Source organism: Oncorhynchus clarkii, chromosome 24, assembly GCF_045791955.1.
Source record: "Oncorhynchus clarkii lewisi isolate Uvic-CL-2024 chromosome 24, UVic_Ocla_1.0, whole genome shotgun sequence".
Lineage (NCBI taxonomy): Eukaryota > Metazoa > Chordata > Actinopteri > Salmoniformes > Salmonidae > Oncorhynchus > Oncorhynchus clarkii.
Genome location: NC_092170.1, coordinates 10,774,556 through 10,801,066, shown reverse-complemented (window position 1 = coordinate 10,801,066; position 26,511 = coordinate 10,774,556). Strand labels below are relative to the sequence as shown.

At 45.0% G+C, this 26,511-nt stretch overlaps 1 protein-coding gene across 3 annotated transcripts in view; it reads right to left on the bottom strand.

Annotated features, from left to right (window-relative positions):
* Nucleotides 1-23,685, bottom strand: part of LOC139382694 (SID1 transmembrane family member 2-like) — a 29,245-nt gene extending 5,560 nt beyond the window's left edge. The window contains exons 1-19 of one of the 3 annotated variants that reach the window (XM_071126786.1): nucleotides 22,945-23,685; nucleotides 17,774-17,898; nucleotides 13,281-13,445; nucleotides 12,897-12,942; nucleotides 12,175-12,276; nucleotides 9,597-9,680; nucleotides 8,925-9,090; nucleotides 8,594-8,687; nucleotides 8,427-8,485; nucleotides 7,627-7,674; nucleotides 7,132-7,206; nucleotides 6,306-6,424; nucleotides 4,445-4,518; nucleotides 4,154-4,220; nucleotides 3,882-3,955; nucleotides 3,642-3,765; nucleotides 2,200-2,317; nucleotides 1,812-1,948; nucleotides 50-158 (exon numbers count right to left, since the gene is read on the bottom strand). In XM_071126786.1, coding sequence (XP_070982887.1) covers nucleotides 50-158; nucleotides 1,812-1,948; nucleotides 2,200-2,317; nucleotides 3,642-3,765; nucleotides 3,882-3,955; nucleotides 4,154-4,220; nucleotides 4,445-4,518; nucleotides 6,306-6,424; nucleotides 7,132-7,206; nucleotides 7,627-7,674; nucleotides 8,427-8,485; nucleotides 8,594-8,687; nucleotides 8,925-9,090; nucleotides 9,597-9,680; nucleotides 12,175-12,276; nucleotides 12,897-12,942; nucleotides 13,281-13,445; nucleotides 17,774-17,898; nucleotides 22,945-23,166 — 2,008 coding nt within the window. In that variant the 5' untranslated portion in view covers nucleotides 23,167-23,685. Of the gene's footprint in view, nucleotides 1-49; nucleotides 159-1,811; nucleotides 1,949-2,199; nucleotides 2,318-3,641; nucleotides 3,766-3,881; nucleotides 3,956-4,153; nucleotides 4,221-4,444; nucleotides 4,519-6,305; nucleotides 6,425-7,131; nucleotides 7,207-7,626; nucleotides 7,675-8,426; nucleotides 8,486-8,564; nucleotides 8,688-8,924; nucleotides 9,091-9,596; nucleotides 9,681-10,799; nucleotides 11,053-12,174; nucleotides 12,277-12,896; nucleotides 12,943-13,280; nucleotides 13,446-17,773; nucleotides 17,899-22,944 lie in introns of those variants that run through there. The other 2 variants (XM_071126787.1, XM_071126788.1) reach the window with 2 other exon arrangements.
* Between the last annotated feature and the right edge of the window lie 2,826 nt (nucleotides 23,686-26,511).

The following is a 26,511-nucleotide window of genomic DNA, read 5'->3' as shown; positions in this document are numbered from 1 at the left end:
AATTGCTAATGTAAAAAAGATAGATACATGCGATTGATTGACTCCTTACCCAGTCTCCAGCGACCCATGTAGTAGAGCTGGGTGCTGAGCAGCATGGTGGCCAGGATGTGGAGGACAGAGAAGACGATCCAGAACACCATGTTGCCCTTCCCGAACACCTGGACACAACACACACAGGTAGACACACCATCATCAGGATACATCAGGAATTTGACACTTGCTGAATGATGATTCTATAGGTTCTGTATGTCAGAGTCTACAGTTCAACTCAAAGTGTATTTGTCACGTGCGCCGAATACAACAGGTGTAGTAGACCTTACAGTGAAATGCTGAATACAACAGGTGTAGTAGACCTTACAGTGAAATGCTGAATACAACAGGTGTAGTAGACCTTACAGTGAAATGCTGAATACAACAGGTGTAGTAGACCTTACAGTGAAATGCTGAATACAACAGGTGTAGTAGACCTTACAGTGAAATGCTGAATACAACAGGTGTAGTAGACCTTACAGTGAAATGCTGAATACAACAGGTGTAGTAGACCTTACAGTGAAATGCTGAATACAACAGGTGTAGTAGACCTTACAGTGAAATGCTGAATACAACAGGTGTAGTAGACCTTACAGTGAAATGCTGAATACAACAGGTGTAGTAGACCTTACAGTGAAATGCTGAATACAACAGGTGTAGTAGACCTTACAGTGAAATGCTGAATACAACAGGTGTAGTAGACCTTACAGTGAAATGCTGAATACAACAGGTGTAGTAGACCTTACAGTGAAATGCTGAATACAACAGGTGTAGTAGACCTTACAGTGAAATGCTGAATACAACAGGTGTAGTAGACCTTACAGTGAAATGATGAATACAACAGGTGTAGTAGACCTTACAGTGAAATGCTTACTTACAGGCTCTGACCAACAGTGCAATTTTTAAGTAAAAAAAAAAGGTATTAGGTGAACAATAGATAAGTAAAGAAATAAAAACAGTGAAAAACAACAGTAGTGAGGCTATATACAGTAGTGAGGCTATATACAGTAGTGAGGCTATATACAGTAGTGAGGCTATATACAGTAGTGAGGCTATATACAGTAGCGAGGCTATATACAGTAGTGAGGCTATATACAGTAGTGAGGCTATATACAGTAGCGAGGCTATATACAGTAGTGAGGCTATATACAGTAGCGAGGCTATATACAGTAGCGAGGCTATATACAGTAGTGAGGCTATATACAGTAGTGAGGCTATATACAGTAGTGAGGCTATATACAGTAGCGAGGCTATATACAGTAGCGAGGCTATATACAGTAGCGAGGCTATATACAGTAGCGAGGCTATATACAGTAGTGAGGCTATATACAGTAGTGAGGCTATATACAGTAGCGAGGCTATATACAGTAGCGAGGCTATATACAGTAGTGAGGCTATATACAGTAGTGAGGCTATATACAGTAGCGAGGCTATATACAGTAGTGAGGCTATATACAGTAGCGAGGCTATATACAGTAGCGAGGCTATATACAGTAGCGAGGCTATATACAGGCACCAGTTAGTCGGGCTGATTGAGGCAGTATGTACATGTAGGTATGGCTAAAGTGCCTATGCATATATGATAAACAGAGAGTAGCAGTAGCGTAAAAGAGGGGTTGGCGGGTGGTGGAAGGCGGGACACAATGCAGATATCCCAGGTAGCCAATGTGCGGGGGCACCGGTTAGTCGGGCTAATTGAGGTAGTATGTACATGAATGTATAGTTGGGTGTTTGTAGTGTTTTGTCTGCCTGTCTGTGTGTCCGCGCCCCTAGTCACTCACCACTCCTAGCACAGAGAAGAAGATGACAGCAGCCAGACAGGCGTAGGCAGTGTAAGCGCTGGCATTGATATCTGGGTGTCTCTTCTGGTACAGCTTTAACACACACAGCCCAGCGATCATATACATGAAGGAGGTGTCTGACAGACAGGAGACAGAGGAGGAAAGGGAGACATTAATGACGTTTCCTACAGTACAGAATATCTTCCAGTACAGTTACTGTGAAGTACCCCGAGTCCCAGATCTGTTTGTGTTGTCTTGGAGTCACAGCAATGTAGTTGGGCAAGACAGAATGAACCGATCTGGGCTGATTGAGAAAGCCATCTATTAAGGATTTGTGTTACAGTATCTTCCGGATCTCCCAATAATCCAACCGTGACATTAGTCTCACCGAACTGGAAGTTGGTGTAGTTGGGGCAGACGTGGTAGCAGGCACTCAGCAGCCCCTCCATCATCAGAGCTGTGCCCATGGCGTAGAACAGCCCAAAGTGCTTAGGGATGCCACACTCCTGCATAATTGGAGGGAGGGAGAGACAGAGACTCAGAATTACAGTATATCATCGTCACTAGCTGGCTTTCCATCCAATTGGTGACAGAATTTCATGCAAACATTCTAAAATCAGCATAACAACAAACAAACAATATGCACATTTTGCCACCAGACATCTGTTTCCATCAAATGGACTTGTGGATAAAAAAAAAAGGCTGTTGTGATGTTGTAGAGAAAACGAGAAACATATGACCATCCAATGTTAATTTCTCTAGAGGCTATTTAAGTAGCGGTGTTTTACAGCGGTGTAAGACCCGACGAAGATCCAACTCAGATGGAAACGCTGTCTTTATTGTGCGTCTGATTAAATCACCCTGGGAGTACGCGTTTAAATTCCAATGTACAGAATAAAAAATACAAGTTAAAATGGGTTTCCATCACATTTTCAACTCAACTGATGGTTTTGTCACTAAAAATGTTGTGTTATAGAGGGAATGTGCCCATTATGGTCTTGGCACGAGCGTTCCAGCCAACAGCTTGCAGATGCAGTGCGGGTATAGCCTACGTGAGATTTTATGGACAAAAGAGCGAGAATTTTTACTTGTCAAATGGCAGCCGAGCATCGATCGTCATGTCACCAGAATAAGACATATATTGGAAAGCAGCCTCAAGCTAAGTCACCGTTCACTTTCACCACCCTGTGAAATTCATAACTTCTTTAACCTGTAGCCTAATAAACCCCATGCTTTCCCTAATCATAGTGGGAGGACCACACATGACTCGATATGATGGTTATTTTAGCAACATTTGCGCATAAAAGGCTTTTCCACCGCAATTTCTCGCATAATTAATTTTACCTACACAAAACCCACCTTGTCTAGCGTATTTAGTTCGCCATTCGCCATTTGGAAAGTTTACTGACAAATTTGCTGTTTCCATTAGGCATGTCGTCAAATGTTCTATAAAAAGTTGGGATGGAAACCTGGTTACTGATATGGAACGTTCCATAGTGTGTAGGAAATCTCATCTGGACAAAACCCTCATGTCAACATCATGGGTGGTGATATGATTTCCATACATGGAAATATCAACGTGTTCATTTCATGTTCTAATTGTTGATCACACTGCTATAATACCCTACCTGTACCAGGGGTTGGTTTCAAGGTTTGGGCTGCCACCCCTGGAACACATACTGTCCCTAGAACCACTCTCACACTCTGTACTGTACCCCCGTCAGATTTCTACCTGTAACATACTCTAATCTACAGCTGTCAATAAAACAATTACAAATACAAAATACCCCCCGAAATATACAAGAGCATCATCTCAGTTTGATCTCTCACCAGTGCGTTGAGGTCGTTGCGGTCCAGCGCTCTGCTGTGGATGACGTCTCTCTGCAGCACGATGAGCAGGAAGAGGAGGCCCAGCATCACGTAACCAAGGTTACTCAGTATGTTGTTGAAGGCACTGCACACCAGAGGGTAGAGAATGGATGTCATGAATGATACAAGTCACACGTACAGCCATATGCGTTTTCCCTTATGACACACACACACCACACACACACACACACACACACACACCTCAGATTCCCCAGGGGGTGTGCACACAGGAAGTTGTAGTAGCAGATGTCCTGATTTCCTGTCACGTTGACAACCTGGAGGAGACAGGGACATGTCAACATCAACACACTACCCACCCACCCACCACGTGTGGATTCTACAGTCATATCTACTCACTCGAAGGCAATTCCTTCACAAATGCACACGTTATAACTCTGTAATAATGTAGCTATAACTCTGTAATAATGTAGTAAATCCGCAGTTGGAGTGTGAGTGAGGGCAGCACACAGTACCGTTTGATAAGTGATGACCAGCTGGATGACAGGCAGGGCGTAGAACACACCGATGGTGGCAATATTCCTGAGGAGAGGAACACTGACATTAACTGCCATGACACTGACAGTTGTACAATTGCTAATCCCACTGATACAAAACAAAGCTACTCTCCTATCCAAAGAGGCAACTGATCACTAGCTAATTGTTATCATGCATTTGACTAGAGTACTGACAGACTGGAGGATGCCGTAGGGTCATAACCCCAGCATTGATGTACAGATTTTGAGCAAACTCTCCGCCCCACTCACCAGAAGTAGATCTGGTACTTTTTACTCAGAACCCTCTTGTCTTTGCGAGCGAGGTCCGACACACACAGGTACTTCTGCAAAAGGACAAGCGACCACATGAGTTTCATTGGGAGGGAAAATGTAAACAAAAACAACAGAAGATGAGTATAATATTGAGTGATGCACAGGGGAGGAGCGGTAGAGGGGGAATGGAGGAGGGATGAGGGATGTAGGAGAGGTAGAGGGGGAATGGAGGAGGAATGTAGGAGAGGTAGAGGGGGAATGGAGGAGGAATGTAGGAGAGGTAGAGGGGGAATGGAGGAGGGATGAGGGATGTAGGAGAGGTAGAGGGGGAATGGAGGAGGAATGTAGGAGAGGTAGAGGGGGAATGGAGGAGGGATGTAGGAGAGGTAGAGGGGGAATGGAGGAGGGATGAGGGATGTAGGAGAGGTAGAGGGGGAATGGAGGAGGGATGAGGGATGTAGGAGAGGTAGAGGGGGAATGGAGGAGGGATGTAGGAGAGGTAGAGCGGGAATGGAGGAGGGATGAGGGATGTAGGAGAGGTAGAGGGGGAATGGAGGAGGGATGTAGGAGAGGTAGAGGGAGAATGGAGGAGGGATGAGGGAGAGGTAGAGGGGGAATGGAGGAGGGATGAGGGAGAGGTAGAGGGGGAATGGAGGAGGGATGTAGGAGAGGTAGAGGGGGAATGGAGGAGGGATGAGGGATGAGGGAGAGGTAGAGGGGGAATGGAGGAGGGATGAGGGAGAGGTAGAGGGGGAATGGAGGAGGGATGAGGGAGATGTAGAGGGGGAATGGAGGAGGGATGAGGGAGAGGTAGAGGGGGAATGGAGGAGGGATGAGGGAGAGGTAGAGGGGGAATGGAGGAGGGATGTGGTAGAGGGGGAATGGAGGAGGGATGAGGGATGTAGGAGAGGTAGAGGGGGAATGGAGGAGGGATGAGGGAGAGGTAGAGGAGGAATGGAGGAGGGATGAGGGAGAGGGGGAATGGAGGAGGGATGTGGTAGAGGGGGAATGGAGGAGGGGTGTGGTAGAGGGGGGATGGAGGAGGGATGTGGTAGAGGGGGGATGGAGGAGGGATGTGGTAGAGGGGGAATGGATGAGGGATGAGGGATGTAGGAGAGGTAGAGGGGGAATGGAGGAGGGATGTGGTAGAGGGGGAATGGAGGAGGGATGTGGTAGAGGGGGAATGGAGGAGGGATGAGGGAGAGGTAGAGGGGGAATGGAGGAGGGATGTGGTAGAGGGGGAATGGAGGAGGGATGAGGGATGTAGGAGAGGTAGAGGGGGAATGGAGGAGGGATATAGGAGAGGTAGAGGGGGAATGGAGGAGGGATGAGGAATGTAGGAGAGGTAGAGGGGGAATGGAGGAGGGATATAGGAGAGGTAGAGGGGGAATGGAGGAGGGATGAGGAATGTAGGAGAGGTAGAGGGGGAATGGAGGAGGGATGTGGTAGAGGGGGAATGGAGGAGGGATGAGGGATGTAGGAGAGGTAGAGGGGGAATAGAGGAGGGATGTGGTAGAGGGGGAATGGAGGAGGGATGAGGAATGTAGGAGAGGTAGAGGGGGAATGGAGGAGGGATGTGGTAGAGGGGGAATGGAGGAGGGATGAGGGATGTAGGAGAGGTAGAGGGGGAATGGAGGAGGAATGTAGGAGAGGTAGAGGGGGAATGGAGGAGGAATGTAGGAGAGGTAGAGGGGGAATGGAGGAGGAATGTAGGAGAGGTAGAGGGGGAATGGAGGAGGGATGAGGAATGTAGGAGAGGTAGAGGGGGAATGGAGGAGGGATGTGGTAGAGGGGGAATGGAGGAGGGATGAGGAATGTAGGAGAGGTAGAGGGGGAATGGAGGAGGGATGAGTCAGACCTTTGTGCGGACAATGTTCTTGTCCGAGTCGATGTCGGCCAACGTGTCATAGTCATCCTCCTCTATAGAGCTCAGAGACTCCTGTCGACTACGACCCGCTACGCTCTCCAACGAACGCTCTGAGAGACAGAGAGAGGAAACAGTAAGTTTGTCAGTGACTCAGGGCTATATTTCTCAATTTGATAGTTTATTGGTTTTACGGCTTAAGATTTTAAAAAAAATATGATTTGGGACATATTCAATAGATTGGTGATTCTGGCCAATGACGCATTCGTGATAATTACAAAATGTACAATTGAAATCATCCTCAACATTCCATCGTTATCTCTGCATACAGTCCAACATGATCGTTGACCATATGTGATTGTTTTGGTTGAGGTCTCCATCTGTGGTCATCAGAGCATTAAATTGCATCAAAAGGTATATAGATCTTGAACACATTCTGAAGTGATTGACATGGGGCTGATTTATACAGTGAAGGGATGCGATTGGCTGGCTGGCTAAGGCAGTGAGGGTCACCAATGCGGATGGCTACGTGGTGGATGGCAGTTAGGAATGGCCTGCGTTTCAAAGTCTCCTGTCCTGATAAACAAACACAGATAAACCAATAAGAAACAAGAGCACTCCGCAGCCCTCCAATCAAGGGCCAGTTTGGTGGTGAAATGCTGTGCAACATAACGTGAAGACGGATTTTGTGCCATGTTGACCCATTGTGTGTATTTGCACATCGGGGTGTGTACAGTATGTGTGTGTGTATTTGCACATCGGGGTGTGTACAGTATGTGTGTGTGTGTATATGTCTGTATTTAGTCATCCTGCTCCATACCCATGTATCCATAGTTGGCATCTGATGCTATGCTGTCTGTGATGGCCTCTGAGCTCAAAGTGCTGGCGTTGTCCACTGTAGAAACAATAGCAGAGAGAAACAACATTAAAAGCCTGCTTGAAGTGGTGTAAGTATTCACTAAGGCTGTGTCCCAATTATCCTTCCTTCCTCCCAAAGTGTGCGCTTGTACACTTCCCTTCACGGATTTGAAAGGAAATGACTGGTAAAAGAAATATGGTGAAACGTGCAGCTAGTCCGTGACTCCCCCAGTCCAATGCTTTTAGATTGGTGGGAAGTAGTGAAGGAGTGCCCATTCACGAGGAGACTCATGTGAAACAAAGAAATGAGACACACAACAGACCTAGAACAGTGAAAGCCCGGTCATCCTCCGTTAGCTACACCGATTGACAACATTTTCACTCGAAACGTTTCAAATATCGTCACACGTAAAGTAAATGAGCGCACACACACACACACACACACTCACTCACTCACCAAAGGAGCCGTATTCATAGGGGGAGACTGGAGTCACACCTGGCTTTCCTGTGGGAACAGGTAGAGATCATGTCACATAAACGCACACCAAACACATGCATTTCGTAGTCTACACTCTACCACAGCATCTAGATGAATGGTTAGTCAGAGAGGACACACCATGCCCTGTGGTTTCAGAGGTTGAAAAGTGAGGCAAGGGTTAATGCAAGGGTGCCCTAGGGTGCGAGTCCAATGGGAGATGAAGAGTGACTATTGAAAACAGAAGTCCTTTTCAGTCAGACTCCCATTGGAACCAAACCACCGTAACCATCCTTTCATCCAAAGCATGACCATGGGCAAGTGTTTAGACATGCATGAGGATGATGATTCCTCATCCATCCAGATGATAAGCCGTCATTCCTCCACTGGATGACATCATACTGGTGATAATGACTGTGAGATGGGTGTAACAATTTTTATAGCGTGCAGGACAGGTAATAAGTAGTGTGAAACTGTGGGAGAGGCTCAGTCACAGGGAATATACCACTACTCCAACATTCTTACCCAGTAGAGAGGCTGAGCCAAAGTTTAGCATGGGGAGAAAGAAAAATGGACAAATTCAAATATACAACTTAAAGAGAAATAGACCAGTAAATCCTTAATCTGATGGGGCAACTATTAAATGGTACGCATTCCTTCTACAACTCATTTTTCAATCTTAAATACAGAGTTACAGAGATGGTTCTCTCCCCTCTTCCCTGTACACCCCTCTGACAAGGAAGTACAACGGAGTGTGCCGTTGTAGTGGGTTGCTGGGATACCTGTCTCCGCGGGCGACATGTCCGCTGGGTTCAGAAGCCCCTCCCTCCTCCTGTGCATCCTGACCAGAGAAAAAACCCAGAGAAAGACACTTGAGTTCCAAAGCCTCTATATGACCGTGTATGAAATTATGTACTTACTGTATACGACAGTGGGGCGATCGACAGACCTCTTGTTCTCCACACAGGCCACCAGGAAGGTGAGCAGGTAGAAGGAGAGGAAGATGCCCAGGCAGAATAGCATGCCCATCACGTACACATCCGCTGAGACGGAGAGAGGGGGATAGAGAGAGAGGGGGGGGGGGGGACAGGGTAGAGCGTGGAAGGAGAGAGGGAGAGAGAGAGTGAGAGGAAGAGCAAATGAGAGAGATGTTAGAGAGAAACAGAGATGAATAGAAAGAGAGAGAGAGTCAGTAACATTTCTCTCTCTGCTTCTCTCTGCTATTGATGTACTGTTTGATGGAGCTGAAGTCCTTTGGTCTGCCTGGCTGAGTGACTCACAGCTGATAGCGGGCGAGACGACCACGTCCAGCGTTTTACTGCGGTTGCCGGCATCGATGAGCTCATCTGGACGGAGGGGGTAGAAACGCAGGGGACCACCACATGCCTCGTCCTCCGTCTTCACCACCACCACCACATAGAAACTGTTACTAGGGAAGTCCTTCCTCTGGGAGCCACGAGATAAGAAAAGAGGAGAGGGGGAACAAAAGAGAGAGAGCGAGAGAGAGAGCGAGAGAGAGAGAAGAGAAGAGAGAGAAGAGAGAAAGAAAGCGAGAGAGAGCGAGAGAGAAAGAGAGAGAGCAAGAGAGAAAGAGAGAGAGCGAGAGAAAAAGAAGAGCGAGAGGAGAGAAAAAGAGAGGAGAGAGAGAAGAGAGAGAGAAAGAGAGAGAGAGAAAGAGAGAGCGAGAGAGAAAGAGAGAGCGAGAGAGAAAGAGAGAGCGAGAGAGAAAGAAGAGCGAGAGAGAAAGAAGAGCGAGAGAGAAAGAAGAGCGAGAGAGGAGAGAGAGAGAGAAGAGAGAGAGAGAGAGAGAGAGAGAGAGAGAGAGAGAGAGAGAGAGAGAGAGAGAGAGAGAGAGAGAGTTGATGAAATGGTTGTCCATTGTGGCAAGTGAGCTGTAAAAATGTATTTATTGATCAATTACCTGATGTCTCCAGTGTGTGTGTGTATTTTACCTGGACAGTGATGGCAGCTGTCTTGGTCATGGTTTGATACATTCCAATGAAGGCCACGTTGTTATCCAAGTCATACACTGGGCACTGATGATAAGGTAGAACACAGAATTTAGCAATCAGAGAGGAACAAGTGTGTCTGTATGTGTGTGTGTGTGTGTGTGTGTCTGCCTGAGCGAAGAACTTGTGCAGCCAGGGCTAATGTGGTTGCCACGGCAACAGACCCCATCAAGTGTGTGGAATGCAGATTTCTATATTGGCCTACATTTCAGAGACCCCCCCCCCTGTGAGCTGATAACACACCTGACAGAGCTTTACATTGCGTTTTAGTAACGCCTCTCTTTCACAGCTTTAAACTGCTTTAGGGTAAAACCAGTGCATTTCACAAGTTCATTCACAGCTGTCTAGGGGTTGCTGGGTTGCTCAGAATTAACTCAACACTGCCCTTGTGTGGTATATCGGAGGCTAGCCATTGGAGACAATAGGCTGAGGGACCACAGTCATGTCCGTGTATTCATTAGGGTACACCATAGCAAAACGTTTTGCAACAGAAAACTAAAACAAGTGTTTATTTTTGCGTTTCTCAACAGTCCCTCCCTGTTTCAGTTCAGTTACTTCCGAGTTGTGGACTCGAGTCACACGATGACTCGATATAAAATAAAACAACTTGAAACTTGACTTGGAGCCTCAACACTCAGGACTCAACTTTGACTTGAGACTGATTACATGAATTTATATGGCCAGGTTTTGTAATGTTTTGTCCGTCACGCATTTTGTGGCACAGAGTCTACGTGGATTATTCCACACGCAGCCAAAGGCATTACCCGCAGAACCGACCATGCAAAAAAAACCTGCAACAGATTGGCTAGTGAAACGCACACTCAGCACTCTGATTGGACCAGCAAACTGTCAATCAACACAGGTCGGGTGAGCTAGCAAGCAGAATGCTGATTTGCTGTACAAGCTATAGGATCGGGTGCAGCGCAAACCTTAAAACGTAGGAAGAGGATTGCCATAATACATATGCAGCTCCAAAAATGGTTTGGTTATCAAGAATATTAACCGTTTCCTTTGCAAGCTCATCAGCAATGGGCTAACAATGACTAGCATAGGCCTACTGGTCTTTTGGTATGTAACAATTGCTTGAAATGGATCATTTACTCATGAAGCTTGCATTTGTAATTTGGAGTGAAAATGTATTATTACCGTGGTGAAGATGCACCATTGGCGTGGCTCTTCACTTGCACTCTTCCCCGTAGCGTTTATTGCAACACGTAGACATTTCTGTTTCATGTTTGATAGGACTACAATACATTTACATTTAGCCGACCATTTCTTACCCTCTGAGTGGCGTGATGTTTTATGGTGCACATGAACATTTACAAGACTCATGTGGTAGAAGTTCTGTTTATGTAATTAAATGTGTGGTTCCCTTTGTTCATATTTCCCTGGTTATGTCAGAGTTCCGTGTCTTCCTATTGCCGCGTTCAAAACAACTGGGAACTCGGAACTGGAAACTCGGAAATCTCATACTTCCGACTTCAGTGCCTTCAAGACAACTGGGAAGTCGGGGGAAAAACGAGCTCCGACTGGGAAAAATCGTTTTGAACGGTCATCCAACTCAGAATTCCATCTCGGGAATCTAGAGCTCCGACTTTCAGACCTGAAGATCACTGATGTCATGATTTGACCTCGTATTTTTCCTGAGTTCCCAGTTGTCTTGAAAGCACCATTAGTCTCTGTCATTCTGGTTGTGCGTAATAGCAGTGCGTGCGCCTCAGTGCATATAGAAATAGGCTACGTGGCCTGCGCTCCAGGCTTTGGAGAACGTAGAATAAGGTAAAAGGATTGATCCATGGATACATGGTGTTGAAATATCTTATGTCTGATTAAGAGGAATGTACCAATGGATGAGGAAATTGCCTTTAAATTGTAGAACCAGTTTATTGGACGTAATTGCCAATTGGGTAATTGTATGGTCCTGGGGTCCGAGCTTATATTATTTATGCAGGCCTACCTGCTCCTGTTAAACAGATTCTATTTGGTTTCTCAAGGGGAGGCTGCACAGTGCCTTGCCCTCTACCTGTGTCCGTTCAGATTGTATCAGGCTCAACCTGAGGCTATTTCTTTTGGGCTATTGCAGGTGTATATTTGGTATGATATGGCGCTTTCACCATTGAATCACCAAGACCTGTAAATAAATCTACACTCCGAGCACGTCAACCTGCCTTGGCTTCTGCTGATGCCATGCCCTTACGACTGCCACAAGGTCCCTATTTTACAATGACATAAAGGGATGTTCCAGACAACATAATGAAAAGGGCTGTCCTGGAGCCTCGATAAATAATTAAAATTAGAAAATTAGTTGAGAAATTAGTTGAGAAAGTCATTGCGTGTACAGATTTATTTTTTTATTTTTTTTTACTTGAAAACTTCTGACTCGACACGCTCTTAGAATGCACGACTTGGACTTGACCCATTAGACTTTGGACTCGACTTGTGACTTAAGACTTGCTTGTGACTGGAATAATAGTGACCCACCTCCGGTGCCTAATGAACAGGTTTGGTCAAGTTAGTTTACCTGGATGTCCTGGATGGACATGACAGAGCACGGGAAGGTCATCTCGGAGTTGACCTTGACGATAACCGTGTCCACTCCCTCAGGGAACACATATTTGAAGTACTAAGAGAGAAAAATCGGGAGTTATAATTATAAGAAAAGGATCACATATTTATCAGAACAAGTCAGAATTCAGATTATTATCATTATAATATATTTTTTTAATGTAATGCATACTTCCTAACAATACTATTCTACTATGTTGATAGATCTACAGTTTTGAAAGACAAATCTATAGAATACAAAATGCAAAACTTGTGTACACGCAAAATGTGTGATGTAACAATATAAATATCCTTCCGTCCCTGTCTCGACAGCTGTTACGCAACACCTCAACAAATCACGCACACACATCCCTTCTTTAATCTCAATCACCTTCTTGGCCCTGGCCTTTAGACTTAGACAACCCCCCCCCCCCCCCCCCCCCCTTATGACACACACACACGCACACACACACACACACACACACACACACACACACACACACACACACACACACACACACACACACACACACACACACACACACACACACACACACACACACACACACACACACACACACACACACACACACACACACACACACCTCTCTCATGGCCACAGTGTAAGGGTTTTATGGGAAATATGCTGTGTGCGTATGTATCCACGTGTATTTGAGTGTAAGTGGCTATGTTTCTCACCTGGGGTTGTGATGGTGAAGCAGTGAAGCTGAACTTCTTGTCTGTACTGTAATGAAGACAAGAAACACTCAACAATAACATTAGCCAGTCAGGTCACACATACTGTACAGCACGCCATCTCTACTCTATGAGTGATGCTGTTGTGTCTTGGCTTGCTGTAGAAATAGGCCGTCACGATCGTGTGTAGGCAAGAAGGCAGTGTTTAATGCAAATTAGACCAGCTCTGCACAGTAGCATAATAGTGATGTAAAATATGATGACTCAGAGTATTGACTATGTACTGTTGTGGGAGGCTGTGTAAGGCATGTAGTTCTACAACCAGATATCATGCATTCGCTCGGCTAGCTAGCAGGAAGGTAATGATCCCGGATGAAGATGACTCACTGGAGGGTGAAGCTGTCCACGCGGCTGATCCTCAGCTGGTAGTGGGTGCCCAAGCTGGACAGGGTGGACACGTCCACAAAGAAGTACTGGGTCTCGGTGAGGGAGCGGGTGGGGGGCTGGCACAGCGTTCGGCCCACATGGGCATAGGGGTACTTCCTCTGATACCTGTAGCAGGGAGGGGGGCAAAGAGATAGCACTTCTCCACTCATTTCTATTCATCCAGGAAGTCCCATTGAGGCCAGAAGACCATTTTCTATATACACTGCTCAAAAAAATAAAGGGAACACTAAAATAACACATCCTAGATCTGAATGAATGAAATATTCTTATTAAATACTTTTTTCTTTACATAGTTGAATGTGCTGACAACAGAATCACACAAAATGTAATCAAATTTATCAACCCATGGAGGTCTGGATTTGGAGTCACACTCAAAATGAAAGTGGAAAACCACACTACAGGCTGATCCAACTTTGATGTAATGTCCTTAAAACAAGTCAAAATGAGGCTCAGCAGTGTGTGTGGCCTCCACGTGCCTGTATGACCTCCCTACAACGCCTGGGCATGCTCCTGATGAGGTGGCGGATGGTCTCCTGAGGGATCTCCTCCCAGACCTGGACTAAAGCATCTGCCAACTCCTCGACAGTCTGTGGTGCAACGTGGCGTTGGTGGATGGAGGGAGACATGATGTCCCAGATGTGCTCAATTGGATTCAGGTCTGGGGAACGGGCGGGCCAGTCCATAGCATCAATGCCTTCCTCTTGCAGGAACTGCTGACACACTCCAGCCACATGAGGTCTAGCATATGCAGGGCCAACCGCACCAGCATATGGTCTCACAAGGGGTCTGAGAATCTCATCTCGGTACCTAATGGCAGTCAGGCTACCTCTGGCGAGCACATGGAGGGCTGTGCGGGCCCCCAAAGAAATGCCACCCCACCCCACACCATGACTGACCCACCGCCAAACCGGTCATGCTGGAGGATGTTGCAGGCAGCAGAACGTTCTCCACGGCGTCTCCAGACTGTCACGTCTGTCACATGTGCTCAGTGTGAACCTGCTTTCATCTGTGAAGAGCACAGGGCTACAGTGGCGAATTTGCCAATCTTGGTGTTCTCTGGCAAATGCCAAAAGTCCTGCACGGTGTTGGGCTGTAAGCACAACCCCCACCTGTGGACGTCGGGCCCTCATACCACCCTCATGGAGTCTGTTTCTGACCGTTTGAGCAGACACATGCACATTTGTGGCCTGCTGGAGGTCATTTTGCAGGGCTCTAGCAGTACTCCTCCTGCTCCTCCTTGCACAAAGGCGGAGGTAGCGGTCCTGCTGCTGGGTTGTTGCCCTCCTATGGCCTCCTCCACATCTCCTGGTAGCTGGCCTGTCTCCTGGTAGCGCCTCCATGCTCTGGACACTACGCTGACAGACACAGCTCGCATTGATGTGCCATCCTGGATGAGCTGCACTACCTGAGCCACTTGTGTGGGTTGTAGACTCCGTCTCATGCTACCACTAGAGTGAAAGCACCGCCAGCATTCAAAAGTGACCAAAACATCAGCCAGGAAGCATAGGAACTGAGAAGTGGTCTGTGGTCACCACCTGCAGAACCACTCCTTTATTGGGGGTGTCTTGCTAATTGCCTATAATTTCCACCTGTTGTCTATTCCATTTGCACAACAGCATGTGGAATTTATTGTCAATCAGTGTTGCTTCCTAAGTGGACAGTTTGATTTCACAGAAGTGTGATTGACTTGGAGTTACATTGTGTTGTTTAAGTGTTCCCTTTATTTTTTATATATATATATATATATATATATATATATATATATTTTTTTTGTCATACTTTCCCCCCCTTTTTTCATGGTACCCAATTGGCAGTTACAGTCTTGTCTCATCGCTGCAACTCCCGTAGGGACTCGGGGGAGGCAAATGTTGAGAGCCGCGCGTCCCCCGAAACATGACCCTGCCAAGCCGCACTGCTTCTTGACACACTGCTCACTTAACCCGGATGTCAGCCGCACCAATGTGTCGGAGGAAACACCGTACAGCTGGCGACCGAAGTCAGCGTGCATGCGGCCAAACCCTCCCCTAACCCGGACGGCGCTGGGTCAATTGTGCGCCGCCTCATGGGTTTCCCGGTTGCGGCGGGCTGTGACACAGCGTGGGATCGAACGTGGGTCTGTAGTGACGCCACTAGCACTGCGATGCAGAGCCTTAGACCGCTGCGGCACCTGGGAGGCCCCAGATGACCTCTAAGGGAGACCTGGCCAAGAGGGTAGCTCAATATACAAATCATGATAACAGACTTGAGCTCATAGAACATAAAAAGGCCTGTAGACTAGGTCACGTCCAAAATTACACCCTAATCCCTATGCAGTGCCATAATTGCACTACATTTTGAGCAGGGTACATGGGGAAAATAGGATGCCAATTCATATTACACAGCCTACGCTATTTTAAGGTTGAACTTAACCATGACCATTGCAGACAGCTCATAACAGTGCCTATGGTGGGAAAATTATGATACGAACAGGATGATAAGAACAACCCCTGCTGTGAAAGGAACTGAGAATTGTCCTGTCAAATTGTGTCAACAAAAAACTGTGTGTAAATGACAGAAAAACGCACAAGCTGCAACTTCCCAAAATCCAACAACCTAGCAAGTACTGTAATTATGGCTAGTGACTGGGGAAATGAGGCCTATGCTTTATGTTTATGTGGAAGTGAAAGTTCAATGTTCAACGATGACTCGCTCTCAACTAAATGGCTCTACCACATGACACGGGTGTTCTGGTATTGCGCAAGTCCATGGGATTCTGTTAAGCCATGAAAGTGGCAGGCTACTAATACAGGCTACTGTAGCGTTTCCCAAATTCGGTCCTCGGGACGTTTTGGTTTTTACCCTAACACTAAACAGCTAATTCAAATGAGCAAAGCTTGCTGATAAGTTGGTTATTGGAATCAGCTGTGTAGTGCTAGGGAAAAAAAACTAGACGTGCACCCCTTCGAGTCCCGAGGACAGAGTCCGGGAGACCCTGGGCTACAGTATAATAAAAAAACAAGTAGGCTCTACACTTAGACCTATATCATATAATAATTAGGGAGTGCTTATATAGTCCTGTTTCACTGTATGTACAGGTGTGAAATGGAAATGTGTTTTTTGAATATGCCACTCCCCCTGAGACACCCTCGGAGAGTGGGGTCATAGCCAGGGATCAGCCATTATTGACAGCAACCCTGGAGCAATTCGAGTTAATTGCCTCGCTCAAGGGCAGAATGACAGATTTGACTTTGTCGGCTCAGGGATTCAAACAATAACCTTTCGGTTACTGGCCCAACCCTCCTAACCGCCAGATACAGAGTTTGCGTTTTTTTTTTTCTTTGTATGTCTTCTTGCCCTGCCACCACTCCCATCTCTCTGTAATGTTTATAATACAGTGAGCTCCAAAAGTACTGGGACAGTGACATTTTGTTTTTGTTTTGGCTCTGTACTCCAGCACTTTGAAATGATACAATGACTATGAGCTTAAAGTGCAGACGGTCAGCTTTAATTTGAGGGTAATTCCATCCACATCGGATAAACCGTTCAGAAATGACGCCACTTTTTGTACATAGTTCCTCCATTTTAGGGGACCAACGTATTGGGACAAATTCACTTATGTGTATTAAAGTAGTGAAAAGTTTAGTATTTGGTCCCATATTCCTAGCACACAATGATGACATCAAACTTGTGACTCACAAGCTCGATGTCATCATTGCGTGCTAGGAATATGGGACCAAATACTAAACTTTTGACCACTTTAAAAGTCTTAAGTGAATTTGTGTGGGGGGGAGAGACGGACTATGAACAAAAAGTAATGACATTTCTAAAAGGTTCACCTGATATGGATAAAAAATACCCTCAAAATAAAGTCGACAGTCTGCACGTCATTTGTCGTTTCAAATCCAAAGTGCTGGAGAACAGAGCCAAAACAAACAATTAGTGTGTCACTGTTCCAATACTTTTGGAGCTCATTGTATCTTCACCCCATGAATAAGTCAATATATCTAGCCTACATAATGGACAGAGACACAGCAAAAATACACTCAAGGAGAAACAAAACCTCTACAACATCTAGGACTAGGCTACACAACTGTATGGCCTGTTGGTTTAGGTTGTTTTTTTTGACAGAACTGAATAATTGAATACCAAAGTATAACCACGTATCGTGCTTCCCTCCCACTCTAGTTGAAAATGCCCAGGTGCATCTCAAATAGATAATGACATAATAAAATGGTTTGGTGATATAACACAGGGACAGAACCAGGATGTGCCAGGGCTGCAGCCAGTAGGGCACAACGTTGTGGAACGTTGACGATAGAAATGACTTGAGTCCTTATTCTACATGTCAGAGATGCATGTTTGTTCAAAATAACATAACGCTTCTGTCTGAACGTTCCACAACATTGTGCCCTGCTGAACGCACCTCAGGTGTGCCAGCAGGTTAGGCTACTCACAGTCCACGCAGTATGAGGGGGACCTGGAAGGACAGCACAGCCTGCTTCTGTCTGACCACAAACAGGATGGGACTGCTCTCTGCCCCCTCCGACAGTACGTCCACAGTCACACGGACCCCCTCCGTCTGCCAGGGCAGGGAGAGAGAGGGGGAGAGGGTTAGAGAAACTCAATGTAAAACAACATACAGTACTACATACAGTACCAGTCAAAAGTTTGGACACACTTACTCATTCCAGGGTTTTTCTGTATTTGTACAATTTTCTACATTGTAGAATAATAGTGAAGACATCCAAACTATGAAATAACACTTATGGAATCACGTAGTTACCAAAAATGAGTTAAACAAATCAAAATATATTTTATATTTGAGATTCTTCAAAGTAGCCACCCTTTGCCTTGATGACAGCTTTGCACACTCTTGGCATTCTCTCAACCAGCTTCATGAGTTAGTCACCTGGAATGCATTTCAATTAACAGGTATGCCTTGTTAAAAGTTCATTTGTGGAACTTCTTTCCTTCTTATGCGTTTGAGCCAATCAGTTGTGTTGTGACAAGGTAGGGGTGGTTTACAGAAGACAGCCCTATTTGGTAAAAGACCAAGTCCATATTATGTCCAGAACAGCTCAAATTAAGCAAAGAGAAACGACAGTGCATTATTACTTTAAGACATGAAGGTCAGTCAATGCGGAAAATGTCAAGAACTTTGAAAATTTCAAGTGCAGTTGCAAAAACCATCAAGCGCTATGATGAAACTGGCTCTCATGAGGACCGCCACCGGAATGGAAGACCCAGTTACCTCTGCTGCAGAGGACGAATTCATTAGAATTAACTGCACCTCATATTGCAGCCCAAATGCTTCACAGTTCAAGTAACAGACACATCTCAACATCAACTGTTCAGAGTAGACTGCATCAATCAGGCCTTCATGTTCAAATTTCTGCAAAGAAACCACTACAAAATGACACCAATAAGAAGAAGACACTTGCTTGGGCCAAGAAACACGAGCAATGTACATTGGAGTCTGATGAGTCCAAATTTGAGCTTTTTTGTTCCAACCGCTGTGTCTTTGTGAGACGCAGAGTAGGTGAACGGATGATGTCCGCATGTGTGGTTCCCACCGTGAAGCATGGAGGAGGTGTGATGGTGCTTTGCTGGTGACATGGTCTGTGATTTATTAAGAATTCAAGGCACACTTAACGAGCATGGCTACGACACCATTCTCCACACCATCGCATCTGGTTTGCACTCAGTGGGACTATCGTTTGTTTTCAACAGGACAATGACCCAACACACCTCCAGGCTGGGTAAGGGCTATTTGACCAAGTAGGAGAGTGATGGAATGCTACCACAATCACCCGACCTCAACCCAATTGAGATGGTTTGGGATGAATTGGACCGCAGAGTGAAGGAAAAGCAGTCAACAAGTGCTAGGAATGTGGGAACTCCTTCAGGACTGTTAGAAAAGCATTCCAGGTGATACTGGTTAAGAGAATGCCAAGAGTGTGTAAAGAACGATAATGGCGCTGACAGATAGGGCAGCCGTGCTTCTAGCTCCTTAGCAACTTGGCATATTTAGTTTTTCATTATTAGCCCAGAAAATGTTTTGTGTTATTACATACAGCCGGAAATAACTTTTGGATATCAGATTGGCTGTAACTCACCAGCATTACGAACAGGAATACGACTTTCCCGAATTTGATCCTTTGTTCATACCCTCCAGGGTATTTGAACTGATTCCAGAGGCTGATCCAAAACACCGCCGGCCGAGAAGAGGTATTCGGAGTGGACTTCTAGTCCAACTCAGGAGGCGCACACACCACCCATCGCTTCCGAATATATTGCTCGCTAATGTTCAGTCTCTGGATAATAAAGTTGACGAGCTCAGGGCGAGGATCTCCTTCCAGAGAGACATCAGCGATTGTAAGATACTCTGTTTCACAGAAACATGGCTCTCTCAGGACATACTGTGAGTCCGTACAGCCAGTTGGGTTCTCAGTTCATCGCGCAGACAGGAATAAAGATCTCTCCCAGAAGAAGAAGGGTGGGGGTGTATGTTTCATGATTAACTACTCACGGTGTGATTGTGATAACATACAGAAACTCAAGTCCCTTTTCTTCACCCGACCTAGAATACCTCACAATCAAATGCCGACCATATTACCTCCCAAGAGAATTCTCTTCAGTTATAGCCACAGCATATTTCCCCTCAAGCCAATTCCACGACGGCCCTCAAAGGACTACACTGGACTCTATGCAAACTGGAAACCACATATCCGGAGGCCGCATTTATTGTAGCCGGGGATTTTAAGAAAACTAATCTGAGGGAAACACTGCCAAAGTTCTACGAACACATTGACTGTTGCACTTGCTCTGAGAAAACATTGGACCGCTACTACTTAGCTTTTCAAGATGTCTCCAAGGCCCTCCCCCACCCTTCCATCGGCAAATCTGATGACGATTCCATTTTGCTCCTCCCTTCCTATAGGCATTAACTCAAACAGGAGGTACCCGAATTACAGACTACTCAATGCTGGTCTGACCAATCGGAATCCATGCTTCATGTTTGTTTTGATCACGCGGACTGGGATATGTTCCGGGTAGCCTCTGAGAATAACATTGATGAATACACGGATACGGTGACAGAGTTTATCAGGAAATGTATAGGAGACTTTTAAAACCTACCCAAACCAGAAACCGTGGATAGATAGCAGCATTCGCGCAAAACTGAAAGTGCAAACCACCGCATGTAACCATGGCAAGGTGATTTGGAATATGGCCGAATACAAACAGTGTAGTTAATCGGAAGTTATGGGTGCTCTCGAGTGGCTAGATGTACTTTACCATTCGGCCATCAGATTTGCCACCAATGCTCTTTATAGGACACTCTATACTCCTCTGTAAACTGGTCAAGTTTGTATACCCATCGCAAGACCCACTGGTTGATGCTTATTTATAAACCCCCCCCCCCCCCCCCCGATACCTACTGCAGCCCTCATCCTCCACATACAACACCCGTTCTGCAAATCACATTCTGTTAAAGGCCCCCAAGGCACACACACATCCCTGGGTCGCTCCTCTTTTCAGTTCGCTGCAGCTAGCGACTGGAACGAGCTGCAAAAAAAAACACTCAAATTGGACCGTTTTATCTCCATCTCTTCATTCAAAGACTCCATCATGGACACTCTTACTGACAGTTGTGGCTGCTTCGCCTGATGTATTGTTGACTCCACCTTCTTGCCCTTTGTGTTGTTATCTCTGCCCAGTAATGTTTGTACCATGTTTTGTGCTGCTACCATGTTGTGCTGCTGTCATGTTGAGTTGCAACCATGTTGTTGTCATGTTGTGTTACTTGCTATCATGCTGTGTTTTCATGTGTTGCCGCCACGCTATGTTGTCGTCTTAGGTCTCTAATTATGTAGTGTTGTGGTGTCTCTCTTGTCGTGATGTTTAATCATATATATATATATTTTTTCAATCCCAACCCCCGTCCCCGCAGAAGACATTTTGCCTTCTGGTAGGCCATCATTGTAAATAAGAATTTGTTCTTAATTGACTTGCCTAGTTAAATAAAGGTTAAATACAAAATGTATAAAACTACAATTCCCTCTGTAAGGCAATCAAACAGGCAAAACGTCAGTACAGAGACAAAGTGGAGTCGCAATTCAACAGCTTAGATATGAGAAGTATGTGGCAGGGTCGACAGACAATCACGGACTACAAAGGGAAAACCAGCCACGTCATGGACACAGACGTCTTTCTTCCGGACAAGCTAAACACCTTTATCGCCCTCTTTGCTGATAACACAGTGCCACCGACGTGGCCGGCTACCGAGGACTGTGGGCTCTCCTTCTCCGTGGCAGAAGTGAGTAAGACATTTAAGCGTGTTAACTATAGGTCGCCCGAATATGATTTTTCAATGCCGATACCGATAATTGGAGGACCAAAAAAAGCTGATACCGATTAATCGGCTGATTTTATATATATATATATATATATATATATATATATATATATATATATATATATATGATGCACAGTTGAGAGCATCCTGTCGGGCTGTATCACCACCTGGTACGGCAACTGCACCGCTCGCAACCACAGGGCTCTACAAAGAGTGCTGTGGTCTGCCCAAAGCATCACCGGGGGCAAACTACCTGCCCTCCAGGACACCTACAGCACCCGATGTCACAGGAAGGCCAAAAAGATCATTAACGACAACAACCACCTGAGCCACTGCCTGTTCACCACGCTATCATCCAGAAGGCGAGGTCAGTACAGGTGCATCAAAGCTGGGACCGAGAGATTGAAAAACAGGTCCTATCTCAAGGCCATCAGACTGGTAAATAGCCATCACTAGCACCTTAGAGGTTGATGCCCTATATACATAGACTTGAAATCACTGGGCACCTTAAAAATGGAACACTAGTCACTAATAATGTTTACACGTTTTGCATTACTCATCTCATATGTATATACTGTATTCTACTCTATTGCACTTTAGTCTATGCCGCTCCGACGTTGCTCGTTCAATATTTATATATTTTTAATTCCATTCCTTTAGATGTGTGTGTATTGTTGTGACATTGTTAGATATTATTGCATTACTGTTGGAGCTAGAAACACAACCATTTCGCTACACCCGCAATAACATCTGCTAAACATGTGTATGTGACCAATAAAATTTGATTTGAAGCAGTCATCAAGGCAAAGGCGATTACTTTGAAGAATCTAAAATATATTTTGATTTGTTTAATACTTTTTTTGGTGACTACATGATTCTATTTGTGTTTTCACATTGTTGATGTCTTTACTATTATTCTACCATTTAGAAAACAGTAAAAAAAAATTAAGCAAATCCTTGAATGAGTAGGTGTCCAAACTTTCGACTGGTACTGTACATACGCACACACCCATCAAACATACACACTCAAGTTTTGTATTTTTCACTTTTTGCAATCCTATCTTATTATACAACCAAATGAGGCTACTCATAACAAGACAGTAGTTCTGTGTTCTTCAACCCTAATACTTGGGGACCGGATGGGCAGGTTTAATTCCAGCCTAGTACTAACATAATTAGTTGAAACAGGTGTGTTAGCACTAGGCGGCCGGTGCAAAAGCAGGACCTAAGAGACCAAAGTGGTATTTGTGACCTGAACTATGTACTCACCTTGTTTCGGGAGACGGTGTGATTAAAGGCATAGATGGTTTGGTTGTCACTGGTAACCGTATCGTTGTAGGTAACATCAAATTCGGCATCTTTTTGGACCACCGTTTTAGTTTCTGCCCGTGCGCACCGCAAGTGGGTCACACATAACCACAACAGGACCACATAACCAAGTCGGAACCAGACTAAAACTGGGCCAAATTTACAACAGCTCCTCAAAACCATTTCCTAGCGATTTGTCAATAATTGCTGTGCTAGCTGAGCAACAGTTTGTCGATCAAAACGACCAAAATGCACTTGACCCGTCGGATGACAATAATAGCATGAATGGCAAACTTACCAAACTAGGCAGCTCAGTTGTAATTTATCATTCACAACAGAACAGTTGATAGCAAACGACTACCTACAGTAGTGTGATAATCTAACCAGCTAGCTACATTTGCTAGCTAATGATCAATGTATTACATCCACATCGCTCCTCCTGTTTCACCATCGCCAGCTAGCCACTCCTCGGTACTGCGACTTAAACTAACGTTAGCTAGGCGATAACAACACAACTACTACTGTACGAGCTAGATCCCGAAAGATTTACTCTCCAAGGTTTTTACAGCTAATATCCTCCACATTTTATCATTTAGGTTGACATATCAGGTAACGTAAAGTGAACGTTGTTTTTGCATCTGTTGAATCGACTGGCCACGGCGAATGAATCTGTGTCACTCACACCCTCCCAACGCACGCAGTAAACAAACCAAGCACGGCGTGATGACGTCATTCTTTTCAGCACAAACATAGAAATAGAATGTATATGACCAAATGTATTGCAGTAAATTCTGACATAAGGAATAGATACAATATTCCTTTGAAATAAAACACGTATTAGATCTATTATTGTTTTGATGGAAAGAGAAACACATTTTACTACATTTTTCCTACTGGACTAAGTGAGGGTATTTCAAGAAAGTGAGGTACTTCTTGTACATTTAAGGGCTTGTAAGTATGGATTTCACCTGTTGTATTCTGCTCATGTGACAAATACAATTTGATTTGATTTGACTTTGCAGCTGGCTCATCTAACGGAAATAGATCAGCTCTGCCTCCAGTTCAAGATTCGTGACAATAAATGTAAACCTGCCCATGTCTCTCACCTCAACTGCAAAGGCAAGGGGTACCAGTGCACAAAGTCTGGAACCAACAGGACCCTAAACAGCTTCTACCCCCAAGCCATAATACTGTTAAACAAGACTGCTAAATAGCTAGTCAAATGTCTACCCGGACTACCTGCGTCTACTCCTTTTTGCACTAACTCTCTTGCACTGACTCTATGTACACACACACTGGACTCGGTACCACACACACTGGACTCGGTACTGGTAGTCCCTGTATACACACACTTACACTGACACCCCAACACACGCACACATACACACACACACACACGCTCACATGTATACTGATTACACACACACACACACTTTCACACTCACCACATACTCTGCTGCTACTGTCTATTATCCTGTTGCTCACTTTACCCTTACCTATGTACATAGCTACCTGAATTACCTCATACCCCTGCACATCAACTCGGTACTGGTACTCCATGTATATAGCCATGTTATTTTTACTCGTTATTGTCATGCGTGATTCACTGTCTTCTTATTCCTCATATCACTATTTCTGTTTTTCATTTGTATTTTTAAATCTTTATCTTTAACTATGCATTTTTGGAAAAGGACCCATAAGTATGCGTTTCACAGTTTCACCAATTCTTTACCAAGCATGTGACAAATAACAATTTATTTGATTTAGATTTGAACATAACAAGGTAGTTCAGTTGGAAACAGTACCTCTGCTGGTGTAAGACCCATCCTGCATGCAGGAAAGGCTTCATTTCTTTCAGGAAAGGCCTGTGTACATAGGCTTCATGTGCTGCATGGACAGAGTTCCAATAATTACAGGATTAGTTCCAGGATTCTGTGAATAATATGAGGGGCCTGTTACTTGTCTTGTTACTGTGATAGTGTGAATGAGTTAGGTAAAATGATTTATCCTGGACACAGAATATTAAGTATATAAATCTAAATTGATTGAATCGGAGTTGCATTACGGTTTAGATAATAGTTTCTACAGTCCCCCTGGGATGGTTAGCGGAAAGGTAAACAAGACAGTCTCTGTGATTGACTGAATGTATTAGCACACTGTCTTGTAATTGTTCCAACAATTGTTTACAGACAGATTATTTCACTTACAATTCACTGTATCACAATTCCAGTGTGTCAGAAGTTTACATACACTAAGTTGACTGTGCCTTTAAACAGCTTGGAACATTCCAGAAAAATGATGTCATGGCTTTAGAAGCTTCTGATAGGCTAATTGACATAATTTGAGTCAATTGGAGGCGTACTTGTGGATGTATTTCAAGGCCTACCTTCAAACTCAGTGCTTCATTGCTTGACATCATGGGAAAATCAAAAGAAATAAGCCAAAAATTGTAGACCTCCACAAGTCTGGTTCATCCTTGAGAGCAATTTCCAAACGCCTGAAGGTACCACGTTCATCTGTACAAACAATAGTACACAAGTATGAACACCATGGGACCATGCAGCCATAGTCCTGTATTGACACTTTGGCTGTTTGATGGTTCGTCTGAGGGCATAGCGGGATTTCTTATAAGCGTCCGGGTTAGAGTCCCGCTCCTTGAATGCGGCAGCTCTAACCTTTAGCTCAGTGTGGATGTTGCCTGTAGTCCATAGATTCTGGTTGGGGTATGTATGTACGGTCACTGTGGGGACGATGTCATCGATGTACTCATTGATGAAGCCAGTGACTAATATGATGTACTCCTCAATGCCATTGGAAGAATCCCAGAACATATTCCAGTCTGTGCTAGAAAAACAGTCCTGTAGCTTAGCATCTGTGTCATCTGACCACTTCTTTATTGACCGAGTCACTGGTGCTTCCTGCTTTAGTTTTAGCTTGTAAGCAGGAATCAGGAGGATATAATTATGGTCAGATTTGCCAAATGGAGGGAGAGGGAGCGCTTTGTACGTGTCTCTGTGTGTGGAGTAAAGGTGGTATGGAGTTTTTTTCCCCCCTCTGGTTGCACATTTAACATGCTGGTAGAAATTAAGGAAAATTGATTTAAGTTTCCCTGCATTAAAGTCCCCGGCCACTAGGAGCACTGCCTCTGGATGAGTGTTTTCCTGTTTGCTTATGGCCTTATACAGCTCATTGAGTGTGGACTTAGTGCCAGTTTGTGGTGGTAAATAGACAGCTATGAAAAATATAGATGAGGACTTTCTTGGTAAATAGTGCGGTCTACAGCGTTTCATGATATACTCTACCTCAGGCGAGCAAATCCTCGAGACTTCCTTAATATTAGATTTAATATATTACATTGGCTATATAATTTTTTTTGTGTTGGATTTTAAGGTTAGTGCTTGGCATTAGGGATGGCAGTGTGGTTAAGGGTAAGGTCACAGTTAGGTTTAAAATCAGATTTAGATGACTTTGTGTCTGTGCCAGCTAGTGACCACTCTCCAGAGCTGCCTCCAGAACAAGATTCATGAC